The 17270-nt window shown below is 45.9% G+C and overlaps 1 protein-coding gene across 1 annotated transcript in view; it reads left to right on the top strand.

Annotated features, from left to right (window-relative positions):
• The window catches only part of ALG6 (ALG6 alpha-1,3-glucosyltransferase), a 43112-nt gene that overhangs the window by 22482 nt on the left and 3360 nt on the right, over positions 1–17270 (top strand). The window contains exons 8-12 of the mRNA XM_040360780.1: positions 1300–1435; positions 4415–4500; positions 7328–7412; positions 9437–9507; positions 16070–16138. Coding sequence (XP_040216714.1) covers positions 1300–1435; positions 4415–4500; positions 7328–7412; positions 9437–9507; positions 16070–16138 — 447 coding nt within the window. The remainder of the gene's footprint in view (positions 1–1299; positions 1436–4414; positions 4501–7327; positions 7413–9436; positions 9508–16069; positions 16139–17270) is intronic.

Here is a 17270-nt window from a genome sequence, read left to right as displayed (position 1 = left end):
CGCCCCAGTGTGAACTGGCTATAACAGTAGCAATAACTAGGGTTGTCCCGATGCCCAGCATTTGCCCAAGTACTTGTACTCGGGAAAATGCTCCGATGCCTAATCCGATACTTTGTCAGTGGTGCTCCTGTCCCCCGCTGTGTACCGCTCCTGTCCCCCATGTACCGCTCCTGCCCCCCTGCTGTGCTCTGCTCCTGTACCCTGTCGTGCTCTGCTCCTGTACCCTGTCGTGCTCTGCTCCTGTACCCTGTCGTGCTCTGCTCCTGTACCCTGTCGTGCTCTGCTCCTGTACCCTGTCGTGCTCTGCTCCTGTCCCCCTGCCGTGCTCTGCTCCTGTCCCCCTGCCGTGCTCTGCTCCTGTCCCCCTGCCGTGCTCTGCTCCTGTCCCCCTGCCGTGCTCTGCTCCTGTCCCCCTGCCGTGCTCTGCTCCTGTCCCCCTGCCGTGCTCTGCTCCTGTCCCCCTGCCGGGCTCTGCTCCTGTCCCCCTGCCGGGCTCTGCTCCCCTCTGTGAACCGCTCCGTTCCCCTGCCATCCCCAGCTCCCCTCTGTGTACCGCTCCGGTCCCACCGCATGTATTTTTAAAAAAAAATAAAGTTTAAAAGGTTATATTGTAAAAATAATAAAAAGTTAAATAGAAAAACACACTGGCAGTCCACGCGTCGTACTGCATATTAGTGCCACTGTCAAAAAAAAAAAGTATCGGCGAGTACTTGGGGGGGGGGGGGGGGGGGGGTAAGTATCAGTACTTGTACTCTGTATTAAAAAAGTGCTATCGGGACAACCCTAGCAATAACAATGACATTTAGAAGACTCATTAAATATGCCAATGATAGATCTAGTTTATAACACACCTTCTTAGGAGTTGGCTTCTTTTTTTAATGCTAATCTCCATATTGAAAATGAATAGTTTACTAAAATATTAAATTATTAAAAAGTTTGGACGACGGCTGCGTGCTAATGATCAGATGATCGCTTTGAAAGCGGATTTTTTTTTTTTTTTGTACGATATTTTGATCGGCTTTAGTAAAATGTCCAATGTTGTATTAACCCCGTCATTTATTATTTGTGTTTTGTGAAAGGTCCACTTCATTAACAGCAGTTGTCCCTTTAGTTTGTCTCCGCAGCACTTGACAGGACGGTCCCCCTACTGTGCTCTCTGCCACTTATCCATTTAATGGAGACGTCTTGTCACAAGTTGTCACTGGAAGTCTTTAAATAAAACGTGCCGCTTTTAAATCAGCGAAATCCCCCATCGCCTATTATCTCAAGACGTCTATTTTCCCTTTTTTTTTCCTTCAGGTTCCTCTTCCTGCTAAAGATCGGAGCGACCGTCATTGGCGCTTTTGCCCTTTGTTGGATGCCTTTCCTGACAGACGCTGAGCAAATCTTTCAAGTCCTCCGTAGGCTGTTCCCCGTGGGCCGCGGCCTCTTTGAGGTGGGTGAAGGGTGCTCTGTTGTGTTTCACATACACAGGAATCACTTGCTGATGACCTTTGGGGACTTGTGCCCAGAACTCTGAGCTACACGGGGGGGGGGGGGGGGGGCTCCCTAGTAACCAGAGCTTCTTGTTCTACGTCTTGTTTGCCGGTCTCAAGTTTTTTTTTTTTTGTTTTTTTTTTTGAGTGCTTTAAACCCCCCCTCCTTCGCTCGGAGCTCGGTGCCAAGATATTCCACATATTGCATCATTAAAAGCCCGCTTCACTCAGTCATTTTTCCACTGTAACAGATTCTGGAGTAAGTCAGCGTGCCAAAGCGGGATCATAAACGTATCGGCTGTTATGCGCTCTCTTTTCTTACTCCTGTAATGTGCTATGCTAATTGTTTGCCTTTTAAAGCTATAATTATTTTTTATAGAAATCATTCTGCGGCTTTAATGCAGCCATTATTTTCCCCCGAAAAATTGATTTGCAATTTCGTTCTCTAGTTTCTTTTTTTTTTTTTCTTTCTCTGCGCTGCGTTGGCTGCAAACGTTGCTTTCGGCTGCTGGGCTGTAAAGGGAGCGCTCGATCAGAGCGAGGATAAAGGGGCACGCCGTAAGCAGCTGGTGCAGAGATTTAGGATAGCGGTGCACAATCCTGTTGTGCTGCACCTTAAGGAATGCCTTTTACCCCCGTTGAGGGGAGGCCTTGTGCGCAGGGGGCGGGGAATCAAGCTGTACTTTTCTATCAGAATGCATTTAAAATAAATTTGTTATTAAAAGAGAAGTTCATTATTTTTTTTATAAAGCCGAGTTCTGCCCTAAGCAAAACCCCCCCCCCCCCCCTCAAAATAAATATAAATGAATAGGTAGATTCAGTAAGAGTTAGGCCGGCTCAGTAGATAAGCCGACCTAACTCAGAATCTACGTCGCCTTTTGTTTAAGTGTATGCTCAAACAGAGATACGCTTAAACATAACTAAGATAAGACGGCTTGCGCCGTCCTATCTTAGGTTGCAATTTTTCGGATGGCTGCTAGGTGGCGCTTCCATTGCGGTCGGCGTAGAATATGTAAATGAGTTGATACGCCGATTCACGAACGTACGCCTGGCCGCCGCAGTAGTTTAACGCCACTTCCGTAAGGCATTAGCAGGCCTAAAGTTATTCCACCTATTAGGTGGAATAACAATGTTAAAGTATGGCCGCCGTTCCCGCCGCGAGATTCAAATTTTTTACGTCGTTTGCGTAAGTCGTCCGCGAATCGGTATTTACATCGTTTACGTCCACGTCGAAATCAATAGGCCCGTGCGCCGTACGTAGCCGCAATGCACACTGGGAAATGTAGGCGCCCGGCGCATGCGCAGTTTAAAAAAAACGTAAAAAACCTGAGGTCAAGCCTCATTAACATTAAACACGCCCCCCTCCAACACATTTGAATTAGGCGCCCTTACGCCCGCCCGCATGGATTATTAAAGCGGCAAAATGTGAGAAAATGTGCAGCAGAGATATACTGATTGTTTATTTATTTTTTATCCTTGCTTCCATTTGCCACCAATTGGTCAGATATTTGGATGAAATATTTTTGTGCAGTGTTCTTAGATCTGCCAATCAGCATCGCTCTTGGTTTCCGTTCCCGGTCGTCCTTCGGTCCTGCCTGTCCGCACAGCTGTGGACTCGGCAGCTGTTGTCAGGATGAGTTTCGTGGACATCATCGCTGTGGTTACCAGTTTCATTTTGAAAGTGATCCTGGCACAACTGTTAATGTCCTCGGCCTTCCTGACCGATCACCCATTAACCTCATCGCTGCTGGAAGAGATTGTGCGCTACTAAGGCTACAAAAGCCCAATTTTACTTAAAGTGTTATTAAACCTTCTCTACAGGTAAAAAAAAAGCTAGCAGTATACTTCATCTACTGTCCTCCTCCTTCTTCTTTTCTTTTTCAGCTTCGGGTGTCCTCTTCGTCGGGTCCGGCGTCCTTCTGCGGCGTCCTTGCGTCCTCCCCGCTCGTTTCCCGCGCCGAGTTTGAATACTGCGCCGACATATACAGAGCGCAGTACACTCGTGTATTGTCGGCAATGCTCGGCTACTCTCGCGCTGACGTCCTGTACGTCCAGGAAGTCATGGCGGGAGGAGCCGAGACTGCCCGACAATACACGAGTGTACTGCGCTCGGTATATGTCGGCGCAGTATTCAAACTCGGCGCGGGAAAGCGGGTATCGGCGTATACCGCGCACCCACGATTTTGCCCCGATTTTCAGGGCAAAAAAGTGCGCGGTATACACCGATAAATACGGTATGTAAATGTTACTTTCAATAGTAAATGGCCTTTACAGGTTACCACTTTTACAGAGGTCTGGTGCTAGAATTACTGTCCATGATCTGACGTACGCGGTGATGCCTCACCTGTGTGTGGGACGATCGCTGTTTGCGTGCTTGCAGGACCAATACGCATGTTCTTCTTTGCGCGCAAGGACAAGCATTTTTTAAAAACCTATTTATTTATTTTTATCTTTTTTGATCACTTTTATTTCTGTCACAAGGAATGTAAACATCATTTTTGTAAAAGCAATAGGCATGTGACAGGTACTCTTTTTGGAGAGATCTGGGGATCTACAGTATAAGTCCCCTAATCCCTCCTCTGCACTTAAAAGCATTCAAAAACACCAAGTTGGCACTGATGGTTTGAATCTCAACCAGAACATGAAATGCATGGAGTTTGCTTCTGTGAGTCTCCTTCACTCCAAAGTACATGCTGGTAAGTTAATTGGCTCCTGTCTAAATTGGCCCTAGAATGTGTATGTGAGATGGAAACCTTGGGTTGTAAGCTCCTTGGGGGCGGGGACTGATGTGAATGTACAGTATGTAAAGTGCTGCATAAATGGTCAGCGCTATATAAATAAATGCATACGATTTTACTTTTCTGAGCATAAATTTGACAATTGCTGATTTTTTAGTAATTGTTTATTTCATTGATCCCTTAATGTTTTTCCCCCTTCAGGATAAAGTGGCCAATCTTTGGTGCAGTTTGAGCATCCTTTTCAAAATTAAAAATATTTTGTCAGCGGAGACCCAGTTAAAACTTAGGTAAGCCAATCTTTTTATGTTGTTTTTTTTAAACCTGTAAGTTAGGCTGGCTTCACACTGAAGCGTCAGCCGCGGTGACGGTATAGCAAATAGCGCGGCTATACCATCGTGTTTACTGCGATATTCGGGCGCTAGCGGTGAGGTGAGGTTTTAACCCCCGCTAGCGGCCGAAAAAGGGTTAATACCGCCCGTGTTGCGGCGGTATTACTGCGGTATTACCGCGCTTTCCCATTGATTTCAATGGGAAGGCGCGGTATAGGAGCGGTGAACACACCGCTCCTTTACCGCGGTAAAGATGCGGCTAGCAGGACTTTTGGAGCGTTCCTGCTAGCGCACCGCTTCAGTGTGAAAGCCTTCGGGCTTTCACATTGAAGAGTACAGGGCATGATTTTTCATGCGGTATAGCAGCGCTATTTTGAAAAACGTCCCAATGTGAAAGGGGCCTTAATGTTAATCTTGTCATTGAGTACTGTATTTATTGGCGTATAACACACATTTTTTTTCCCCCCTTAAAATCAGGGGGAAATCGTGGGTGCGTGTTATACGCCGATCCCTGCCGTCTCTGAGGGAAGAAGAGCGATCGCCGCTGAATTACATAGAGCCGCCATCTTCTTTGTCCTCTGGCGCTCTGTAATGCACAGCCATGCCTCCTGGCCTCGCATTGGGCCACTGTTCTGTCTATCATATGAGCAGGGCCAGGAGGCGTGGCTGTGAGTGACGGAGCGCCGGATACACAGGAGATCGCGGCTCTGTGTAAATCGGCAGCGCTCGCTCCTCCTCTTCCCTCGGAGACAGCAGGGATAATCCAACACTGAACAGGCGGCAATGATGGGAAAGGTGAGTCTGCAGATGGGCACTGATCAGGCTGCATTGTTGGGCAATTTATATGCTGCAGATGGGCACTGAGCAGGCTGCATTGTTGGGCAATTTATATGCTGCAGATGGGCACTGAGCAGGCTGCATTGTTGGGCAATTTATATGCTGCAGATGGGCACTGAGCAGGCTGCATTGTTGGGCAATTTATATGCTGCAGATGGGCACTGAGCAGGGTGCATTGATGAGCTGTGACCCTATTTTTGCTTTAAAGCTCTTTATTTAAAATTTACGTTTTTTATTTATTTTTTTCCCCTTAAACTTTCCTCCTAAAATTGAGGTGCGTCTTAGACGCCGATAAATGCGGTATTTGTCCTTTAGGGGAATTACCAAAGCAGGCAGGCCTATTTTAGGTCTATCTACACCACTTGACACCAATTTCTATATCGAAGTGAAGTTCTGAGCCTAAATAAAAAAGTGTTTATGACAAACATTAACCGCTTGCCGACCGCCGCACGACTTTTTACATCGACAGAATGGCACGGCTGCGCAAATGGGCGTGTATATATACGTCCCCTTTAATTTGCCGGCCATGTGGTCGCGAGCTCCGTGACCGCACCCACGAGATCCGCGGACTCAATGTCCGCCGGTGTCCCGCAATCGGGTCACAGAGCTGAAGAACAGGGAGATGTCAGTGTAAACACAACATATCCCCCGGTTTTCCTAGTGACATGTCGCTGATCCTCTGATCCCTGTCATCGGGAACAGCGATCGTTGACGTGTCATGGCAAGCCACGCCCCCTAACAGCATCACTCCCTACAGTGCCCCCTACAGGTTAACCTTTTCACTGCCAGTGTAATTTTTACAGTAATCAGTGCATTTTTATAGCACTGATCGCTGTAAAAATGACTGGTCCTAAAATGGAGTCAAAAGTGTCCGATGTGTCCGCCATAATGTCGCAGTCATGATAAAAATCGCTGAACGCCGCCATTACTAGTAAAAAAAAAAAAAATATTAATAAAAATGCCATAAAACTATCCCCTATTTTGTAGATGCAAACCAATCAATAAATTGATTGACAATATGAAAAACAATATTTTTTGAGGATATTTTTTATAGCAAAAAGTAAAAAATATAGCTTTTTTTCAAAATTGGCGCTCTATTTTTGTTTATAGCGCAAAAAATAAAAACCGCAGAGGTGATAAAATACCACCAAAAGAAAGCTCTATTTGTGGGGAAAAAAGGACATACATTTTGGTTTGGGAGCCACGTCGCACTATCGGGCAGTTAAAGAGAAGCAGTGCCAAATCGCAAAAAGTGGCCTGGTCTTTGGCCAACTAAATGGTCCTGGGCTGAAGTGGTTAATAGAAAACTGCCAGAGATCCCCTTCAGATTGGACATGGCGGATACCAGATATGAATTGTCTGCCGGTATCCTGGCAGACGGCTCAGTTGCCTCTCCCGGTTTGCGCAGTGAGCGCACTCTTCTCGCAACCCCTTTGGTTTTGGGAGTGTCCTGGAAAATCTGAGCACTTGCACTTGGTTCTAAAGGCTGAAGGTTTCTTACCTTCCTGGATTCTATGCAGTAAGGTAAAAAAAAAACTTCTGCGTGCAGCTCCCCCCCTCTCCCCAGACCCTCTAAATACTTACCCGAGTCCAATCTTGATCCAGCGATGTGCAAAAGAGCAGCTGCTCTGCCGGCTCTCTCCCTCCTCATTGGCTCAGAAGCAGCAGCTGCTGTCGCTCACAGCCAGTGAGAAGGGAGCAGGGGGCGGGGCTGACAATGGACACACAGAACTGGGCTAAGGAGAGAGCACCCATAGCTGCTTGCAGAGCGCTGGCGGGGGACCCGAAAAGAGGGGGATCTGGGATGCTCTGTGCAAAACCATTGGGATGTTTTGCTTTCCCATCTTACAACATTACGTTGTACATTTTTCAGGGAAGAGATATTTTGACTCACGGATTGTACATTTCTTTTAAATGGCTCAAATTGGTTTTATTTTTGTTTTTTTAGTTTTGCCTGCACTTTGCTGGGGGTTCTGCCAACTTGTCTCAAATTAACTATGAACCCGACTCTCAGGGGATTCAAACTGTCCTTGGTGAGTCCAAATGACCATTCTTTTTACAATGTTATTGTTATTTTTACTTCTATTTATCTTCTGTTTATTTATCTTGTTCGCATATTCTATAGCAATAGAATGCATGTAGAGAGCGTTAGTGGAAATAAAAGGTTTACTTAATGTCCGTCCCACTCCCCCAAACACACATTGCTTGAAATGCGCCCAGGGCTGGGACAAGGGGAGGGTGTGACAGGTAGTTGCCCTTGGCACTGTGGTAGCATGTGATGGGGGAGGTGCACCACAAGGTGGTTGAGGGGGGGATTTGTGTTTGGCAGTGGAATTCGGAGGGAGGGGGAGGGGGTTTGAGCGGCAGGGGATATAATTCGTTCTAGGAGAAAATTCTTTGGGAGGTGTGCTAGGAGAGGTGTTTTTAGGGGATTTGCGTTGGGATGGGGAAGAAGATTTGTGCTAGGTGGGGGGAAATTTGGGGGGTTTGTGCTAGAAAACGTAATATGGTGGTGGGGGAGGAGGGGTATTTGTGCTAGGAGGGGACATTTGGGAGAAGGGGGGTCTTGTGCTGGGATGGGGGATTGGGCAGAGAGAGAGAGAGAGAGAGTGGGGAGGGGGGGTATTTGGAGTTGGGGGAGAGGATTTGTGCTGAAAAATTTAAGGGGTAGAGGATTTGTACTATGAGGGGAAATTTTTCTGGGGAGAGGGGGGGGGGTATTTGTCCTCGGGGCATATAGTAAATGAGAGTATTTAAGCTAGGGGGGGGGAGGCAAAGACTCAAGCTGGGAAGGAGATTTCGGCAGGGGGCGGATTTGTATTGGGGGGGGGGGGACATTTATGCTGGGGGGGGGGTTAATCATGCAGATTAGTGCTCAATTTTTTTTGGGGGGGGGGGGGATTTTTGCTGACACATAATGCCCAAACATCTAGGGTGGGGGAGCACAATTTGGCTTGTTCGCCCTGGGCTCTAGGTGACCTTGTCCTGGCACTGGGTGTACCCATGATGCCCTGCACTCACAGGAAGTGGGTTGGATGACCCTGAACCGGGCAGAGGAGCGGCAGCCCAGATGGAGGATACAGAGTTGGAATTACCTTTTAATACAGAAGGTGTTTGTGTGTGAAAAGGTGTTGGGGGGGGGGGGGGGGGAGAGATGGGCTTTAAAGAATTCAATTTTTAAGGATATTTTTTTTATATGGTTACATTGATCCAGCTTGGACCTGTAAGTATGCATATCTCATACCTGAATGCTGGAAATCACTGTAATGGGCATCTCTGCTACCTTCCAGTTCCCATACTAACCAGCTGCCCTGCTGTATTGTGAACACCGGGGGTCGCCCGCTTGCCTCAAACACCATTATGAGTTTACATTGCTATTTTCTCAATAATGGCAATGCGTTCTCTGATTGGACAAGGAGATTGTGATATCGCTGCTCCGCCTCTCCATCTCATCCAATTAGAGATCATTTTGCATTTATTGAGAGAAAATGCAAAGCGATCTCTGAATTTGCATTCCAGGGTCCCAGACTATGGAACGCTTTACCAACCAGCATTCGGTTGAAGGAGAACCACTTGGCCTTCAGAAGAAAGATTAAAACTCATCTCTTTCGATGTCAGAGGAGAAAGGAACAATGAGCGCCCAGAGGCGATTTAGTTCGCAGGTGATGTGCTATATAAGTTCTTCACTCACTCACTCACTGAATGGCGCCCATTCCAAGTGTCCGACCTCCTGTGTTCACAATGCAGCTGCTCAGAGCAGCACCCCAGAACAAATGGGGATGACTGAAGTAGCGTTGCCTATTGCAGTGATTTGGAGCTTCCAGGGGGGTCCCACAGGTAGGATGTACGCATAAGTTACAGTACATTGGTCTATGCTGGATGTAAAAACATCCATACCCGGAATGAGAAGTGTGCCATCCAGAAGTGTACCACATGTTCATGATACCGGCAGACTGCTAAACCTTGATATCCCTTTAATTATGTTTATATGTCCGGTAGTGCCGGCAGACTGCTAAACCTTGATATCCCTTTAATTATGTTCTGTTTCTTTTTAAAGGTGATCTGTGCCTTGTCCTTCTTCCTCTTCTCCTTCCAAGTCCATGAGAAGTCCATCCTCCTGGTGTCCTTGTAAGTAGTCCCGCTTCTCCGCGATGAGCTCATTATTCCATCGTATTGTTTGGTTATGTTCCAAAAATATGTAGAATACATATGGGCCTAAACTGAGAAAGGGAAAAAAAAATTTTTTATATATTTTTTTGGGGATATTTATTATAGCAAGAAGTCAAAAATATTTTTATTTTTTTTCAACATTGACCCTCTTTCAAAAATAAAAACCGCAGAGGTGATCAAATACCACCAAAAGAAACCTGTATGTGGGGTGGGGGGGACGACATCCAATTTTGTTTGGGTACAGCGTCGCATGACCGCGCAATTGCCGTTCAAATTCTAACAGCGATGAAAGCTGAAAATTTGGTCTGGGCAGGAATGGGGTGAAAATGCCTGGTATTAAAGTGGTTTAAAAAAAAATGATCCTTTACAACCCCTTTAATTGTAGAGATGATTAAGCCAGCCTTGTGGGTAAAATGCATCAGAGGAAGGCGTCCGATGAGGGACTTTGTCCAGATCAATAAAGTTGTCAGTGTTGAATCCTATTAAGCGCTGCTAACGTCCTTTTTCCTGCTTTCCAAAAGCATTTTTTTTTTTTTTTTTTATAATGCTAATTTATAATTATTAAAGCGGAGGTTCACCCTAAAAAACATCTATGAACCATCCCATGCAGCATACTTGCGTCTGCTATAGTATGTTTGTTTTTTTTTTGTTTTTTTTTTGCTGTATTTACCGTTTAATCCTTCAGTTTCGTTTCAGACTCCCACGGGGAGTAGGCGTTCCTATGAAGAGGGGAACATGATTGACGTCCGGCTATGGCGCGTCACGCATTCCGAAAATAGCCGGAGTAGGACTCGGCTCTTCACAGCGCTATACGGCGCCTGTGCACAGACTAGAAGCTGACTGCGCAGGCGTCGTATATATCCGAGTTCTATTTCGGCTATTTTCAGAACGCATGACGCGCCATAGCCGGACGTCAATCATGTTCCCCTAGGACTTCATAGGAACGCCTATTTCCCCGCCGGAGTCTGAAACGAAAATGGATGGTTAAACGGTAAATACAGCGGCAAAAAAAACATACTATAGCTGACGCAAGTATGCTGGATGGGATGGTAGATAAAGAAATTTTTTTTTTTAGGGTGAACCTCCGCTTTAATAACTAATGCTTAACCTTCTTCTTTTTTTTTTTTTTTTTTTTTTTTAATAATTTTTTATTTTAATTCATTATAACTATAATATAATTAATATAATGCTTGCTTAACAACCTTTTTCTAATGATTTTTATTTTAATAAATTTAAATGTTTTATATATATTTTTTTTTGATCTGGTAATACTAATTACCTAATTAATTTACTACTCCTAATAATAGTTAAATACCTACCTTCTGTACCTAATAATAAAACCATTTTATTTAATTCATTTTAAAACATTTTTTGCTAATAATTACCTAATAATACCTATTATTTTTATTTTTTTTGGGAGACAACCTGTTGAAATGATGTTTTGGTGTTGCATAAAATTGCAGCATGTCTGTATTTTTTGGGGCCGAAACAACGAATCGATTAATCGATTATGGAATTAATGGATTACAATTTTCATAATCGATTAATCGGCCAGTAACATAATGGGGTTAAAAAAAACTAAAATTAGCCCTTTATAGTACAAAAAAGCAAATCACTACTGTAAATATTACTTTCACTGTCCCACAGTAAAATAATGAACCCCTTACAGTAGCGATTATTTGCTCTTTTTTACTTATTTTTGTTTTTTTAACCCCATTATGTTACTAAACATCTCAGGCCGGGGGTCACACCTCTGTTCTTTGGTGCTTTTTGCAGAAACACACTACAGTTCATTTACATGTTTTCCTATGGGACACGTTCACATCCATGATTTTTTTTTTTTTACTGCTGCGTATTTGGAAAGGGCAAGGACTTAACGCAAAACGGTGCTTTTTTGTTTTTTTTTGGTTCAATATACTTCAATGGAGAAGCTGCCGAAAAGTATGTCATGTGTTTTTGTGGCAATTTGTGTTTTTTAATCTGCCCAACAACAAATTGGCCCAAAAAAAATTAAAATGTGAATTTGTTTTTTTTTAAGGCCATTATCCGATCAATTGAAACAATAATCGGCCAACTAATCGATTTATGAAAATAATCGTTAGTTGCAGCCCTAGTATTTTTCCTCCAAAATACCCCAAGCCACTTGTCTGGTGTACAGGGGACACACGGAGAACAATTGTTTGTTTTAGCGTCCTTGTGTTGCGCCTATGCTGATCAGCACACCCGGTGTGAACAAAGCGGACGGGTTTGCAGAATGTGAAAGTTGCCGGACATTTCGGAGGAGAACACAAGAAGAGGACATAAGAGTTCATTAAGAATCCTCCTCCGCGTACCTTGTGGGGGGACGCACTCCTCTGATTGCAGGGCTTTCTCATTCTAATGAGCGGGATAAGCATGCAATCAGCGGCCATGTTGTTTCTCACGCTGGCCCTCTGCTGAGTTTCATTGAACGGTTGTCAGTGATATGTGAACGGCCTAATCTGCAGTAATTCTTTGGTAATTGCCTGTAACGAGCCTCAGATAGCCTTGTTTACACAACACTTCACAAGCGAGATGACCACAAAAGGGGCTTGTCACCCCGGCCAGCGGGCACACAAATTGCACAGAGAGGAGGAAGTGACACCTACATTTGTTTAGGTGAGGAAATTGGCTGCAGGTTCCTTTCATGGGGGGGTTGCAGTTTGTTTTAAACTCCCTCTGTTGTGGAGAAGAGGTGGGATATAATGGGACTTTGCACCTGGCATAGAACTACAAATTCCAGCACCTGCTAAGCAATACAAAAACAGCAAAGGTGTTGTGATATTTGCATTTTGCAACAGTTTCAGACAGCTGACTGTGTGCAGAGAGGAGCCCTGGCTAAGGGGTTGGCGCTCTTGTCTTGCAGCACTGGGACCTTGGGCACGTGATCTCTGCTAACGGTGTGCGTTTCAGAAATCAGTCATGCATTCATCAAGTTGTAATTGCATTGCAAAAATGACTTTTATTTGCTCTTTTTGGTCTTGTTAAATTTGCCATTGAAAGTGTTTTATTGTGTCTCTAACTACGCCTACCGGGCACTTTCACCCCCTTCCTGCCCAGGTCAGCTTTCAGCGCTGTCACACTTCGACTGACAATTGCACGGTCATAAAACTCTGTACTCAAACAACATTTACATTTTTTTTTTTTTCACACATATAGCTTTATCTTTGTGGTATTGAACCACCGTTGGGTTTTATTTTTTGTTTCTGTTATAAAATTTTGCAAACAGCTAATTTTTCTCCTGTACTGATGGGGCTGTACTGGTGGGGCGGCACTGGTGGGGCTGTACTGATGAGGGGGCACTGGTGGGGCTGTACTGATGAGGGGCCGCTCGTGGGTACTGATGGGGCTCTACTGATGAGGTGGCACTGGTGGGTACTGATGGGGCTGTACTGATGAGGTGGCACTGGTGGCAACTGATGGGGCGGTACTGATGAGGTGGCACTGGTGGCTACTGATGGGGCTGTACTGATGAGTGGAACTGATGAGGCGGCACTGGTGGGTACTGATGGGGCTGTACTGATGAGGCGGCACTGGTGGGTACTGATGGGGCTGTACTGATGAGGCGGCACTGGTGGCAACTGATGGGGCGGTACTGATGAGGTGGCACTGGCGGCTACTGATGGGGCGGTACTGATGGGGCTGTACTGATTGGGCGGTACTGGCGAGTATTGATGGGGCGGTACTGGCGAGTACTGATGGGGCGGTACTGGCGAGTACTGATGGGGCGGTACTGGCGAGTACTGATGGGGCGGCACTGGCGAGTACTGATGGGGCGGCACTGGCGAGTACTGATGGGGCGGCACTGGCGAGTACTGATGGGGCGGCACTGGCGAGTACTGATGGGGCGGCACTGGCGAGTACTGATGGGGCGGCACTGGCGAGTACTGATGGGGCGGCACTGGCGAGTACTGATGGGGCGGCACTGGCGAGTACTGATGGGGCGGCACTGGCGAGTACTGATGGGGCGGCACTGGCGAGTACTGATGGGGCGGCACTGGCGAGTACTGATGGGGCGGCACTGGCGAGTACTGATGGGGCGGCACTGGCGAGTACTGATGGGGCGGCACTGGCGAGTACTGATGGGGCGGCACTGGCGAGTACTGATGGGGCGGCACTGGCGAGTACTGATGGGGCGGCACTGGCGAGTACTGATGGGGCGGCACTGGCGAGTACTGATGGGGCGGCACTGGCGGGTACTGATGGGGCGGCACTGGCGGGTACTGATGGGGCTGTACTGTTGAGGTGGTACTGGTGGGTACTGATGAGGCTGTACTGATGAGGTGGTACTGGCGGGTACTGATGGGGCTGTACTGTTGAGGTGGCACTGGTGGGTACTGATGGGGCTGTACTGATGAGGTGGCACTGGCGGGTACTGATGGGGCTGTACTGTTGAGGTGGCACTGGCGGGTACTGATGGGGCTGTACTGTTGAGGTGGTACTGGTGGGTACTGATGGGGCTGTACTGTTGAGGTGGTACTGATGGGGCTGTGCTGATGAGGTGGCACTGGCGGGTACTGATGGGGCTGTACTGATGAGGTGGCACTGATGAGACTGCGCTGTTGCTTACTGATGGGGCTGTACTGATGAGGTGGCACTGGTGGGTACTGATGGGTCTGTACTGATGAAGTGGCACTGGTGGGTACTGATGGGGCTGTACTGATGAGGAGGCACTGGTGGGTACTGATGGGGCTGCACTAATAGGCAGCACTGATGGGTGGCACTGATGGGCAACGGTGAAGCGGCACTTTTGGGGCTGCACTGATGAGCAGCACACTGATGATCCTGCCCTCATTATCGGTGCCGATGTCCCCTTTCACACTTGCAGGTTACCAGCTCTTGGATGTGATGTCAGCAGCCCCAGCAGACTCTCATGTAACACTCTATAGTATATGCTCCTTGCTGTGGCAGAGTGGTGGAGGAGCTTGGCCATCACACAGTATTTAGAACACAGCGCTATGAAATGGAAGGAGGGAGGGGGCTGTGCTATGGAATTGCAAAGAAAAAAATTGCAAGTAATCTTTTAAATGAATTGCTTTTTTACTTTTTAAAATTACATTTTTTTTTTATTTGGTGACGGGGGGTTATTTACGAAAGGCAAATCCACTTTGCACTACAAGTGCAGTCACCGTAGAGCCGAGGGGGACATGCAAGGAAAAAAACAACAACAACATGTTAGCTTGCACATGATTGGATGATAATATTAGCAGAGCTTCCCCTCATTTCAGATCTTCCCCTCAGATTTACAACAACTGCACTTCCAAGTGCAATTTTAAGTGCAAAGTGGATTTGCCTTTCTTAAATAACACCCACTGTCTCTTTAACCACTTGAGACCCGTGCTATTGACAAAAGACGTCAACAGCCCGGCTCTCAAGTGCCAACTGGACGTCTTTGGACGTCTTTTTAAAAGCATTACCCGCGCGCACCTCTGGGGGGCGGGCAGCGGGTAAACACTGTCCCGGCGCATCGCTGGGAAGCCGATGCGTGTACCTGGCGGCCGCGATGTCCGCCGGATACACGCGATCGGTGGTGACACAGCAGGTGACAGCAGGGACATGGAGCTCTGTGTGTAAACACAGAGCTCCACGTGCTGTCAGAGGAGAGGAGACCGATCTGTGTCCCTTGTACATAGAGACACAGCATCGGTCCCCTCCCCCAGTCACCCCCCTCCCCCCACACAGTTATAACACACCCAGGTTACACATTTAACCCCTTCCTCACCCCCCTAGTGTTAACCCCTTCACTGCCAGTCACATTTATACAGTAATTAGTGCATTTTTATAGCTCTGATCGCTATATAAATGTGAATGGTCCCAAATTTGTGTCAAAAGTGTCCGATACGTCCGCCGCAATATCGCAGTCCCAATAAAAATCGCAGATCGCCGCCATTACTAGTAAAAAAAAAAAAATCATAATTCTGTTCCCCATTTTGTAGGCGCTATAACTTTTGCGCAAACCAGTCGCTTATTGTGATTTTTTTTTTATTTTTTTTTACAAAAATACGTCGAAAAATACGTATCGGCCTTAACTGAGAAAATATATATTTTTTTTTTTTTTTTTAAATTGAGATATTTATTATAGCAACAAGTAAAAAAAAAATATATTTTTTTTAAATTGTCGCTCTTTTTTTGTTTATAGCGCAAAAAATAAAAACCGCAGAGGTGATCAAATACCACCAAAATAAAGCTCTATTTGTGGGGAAAAAAGGACGTCAATTTTGTTTGGGAGCCACGTCGCACGACCGCGCAATTGTCAGTTAAAGCGACGCAGTGCCGGAAGCTGAAATTTCGCCTGGGAACGAAGGGGGTTTATGTGCCCAGTAAGCAAGTGGTTAAACAGGAAAATAAATCCTACTAATGAGCATTAAAGTTTTTAGCATTTACAAGCCTGTGTATGACCCATAATAATGAAAATATGGAACAGCATGCAAGTTCAAAAGTTTATTCACCGAGGATTTCCAGGTAAATGTTGCTGATTTTATATTTCTGTTCCTCATTTTAGGCCGGTCTGCTTTCTCCTCGGTGAGATTCCTCTGATGTCTACGTGGTTTTTACTCACTTCCACATTCAGGTAATTGCCATTCCTCAGTACAATCAAATGTTTACATCTCAATCCAGAATACAGTGGGGATTGAAAGTGTGGGCACCCCAGGTAAAAATTTGTATTAATGTGCATAGCGAAGCCAAGGAAAGATGGAAAAATCTCCAAAAGGCATCAAATTACAGATTAGACATTCTTATAATATGTCAAAATAAGTTAGGGGCAGATCCACAGAGATCTGCACCCGCGCAGCGTATCAGAGATATGCTACGCCGCCATACCTTACCTGGCTTTAGTTCGAATCCAGGAACATTTTGCGCCGTAATCTATCTCTGGCGGCGGAATTCAAATCGGCGATTAGGGGGCTTGTTTCATTTAAATGAAGCGCGTCCCCGCCCCGAATGAACTGCGAAATTTCCCGCCGTGCATTGCGCTAAATGATGTCGCTAGGACATCATCATTTTTTTTAACTTAGACATGAGTTACGTCCATCCCGATTCACGGACGACTTGCGCAAAAAATTCAAATTTAACGCGGGAACAACGGCCATACTTAACATGGCAAGTCTAACTATACGCCGCAAAATACCAGCTTTAACTATACGCCGGAAAAAGCCGACTAGAGACGACGTAAGAGAATGCGACGGCCGCGCGTACGTTCGTGGATCTCCACCCAGCGGGCGCCGAAATATTGCATCTACGATCCGAAGGCGTACGAAGACGTACGCCTCTCGGATCTAACCCAGATGCCGTTGTATCTTGGTTTGAGGATTCAAACTAAAGATACGACGCGGGAATTTTGAAAGTACGCCGGCGTATCAGTAGATACGCGGGCGTACTCTCTCTGTGGATCTGGCCCTTAGATTTTATTTCCATCATTTACACTTTCAAAATTACAGAAAACATCTTTATTTTATTAATTTTTACCCAAAAAAAAAATTGATCACTTTTATTTCTATTACAAGGAATGTAAACATCTCTTGTAAAAAGCATGACAGGTCCTCTTTAAATATGAGATCTGGGGTCAAAAACACCTCATATCTCCTATTTAGACAAAAAAAAAAAATTGTCATTTTGAATAAAATAACAACCAGAAAATTATTGCTTTAAGAAGCATGGGCGCAAGTGACGTTTTGACGTCACTTCCGCCCTGCTATGCTATG

Source organism: Rana temporaria, chromosome 7, assembly GCF_905171775.1.
Source record: "Rana temporaria chromosome 7, aRanTem1.1, whole genome shotgun sequence".
NCBI classification, from domain to species: Eukaryota; Metazoa; Chordata; class Amphibia; order Anura; family Ranidae; genus Rana; species Rana temporaria.
This window is presented reverse-complemented; position numbering and strand designations above follow the sequence as displayed.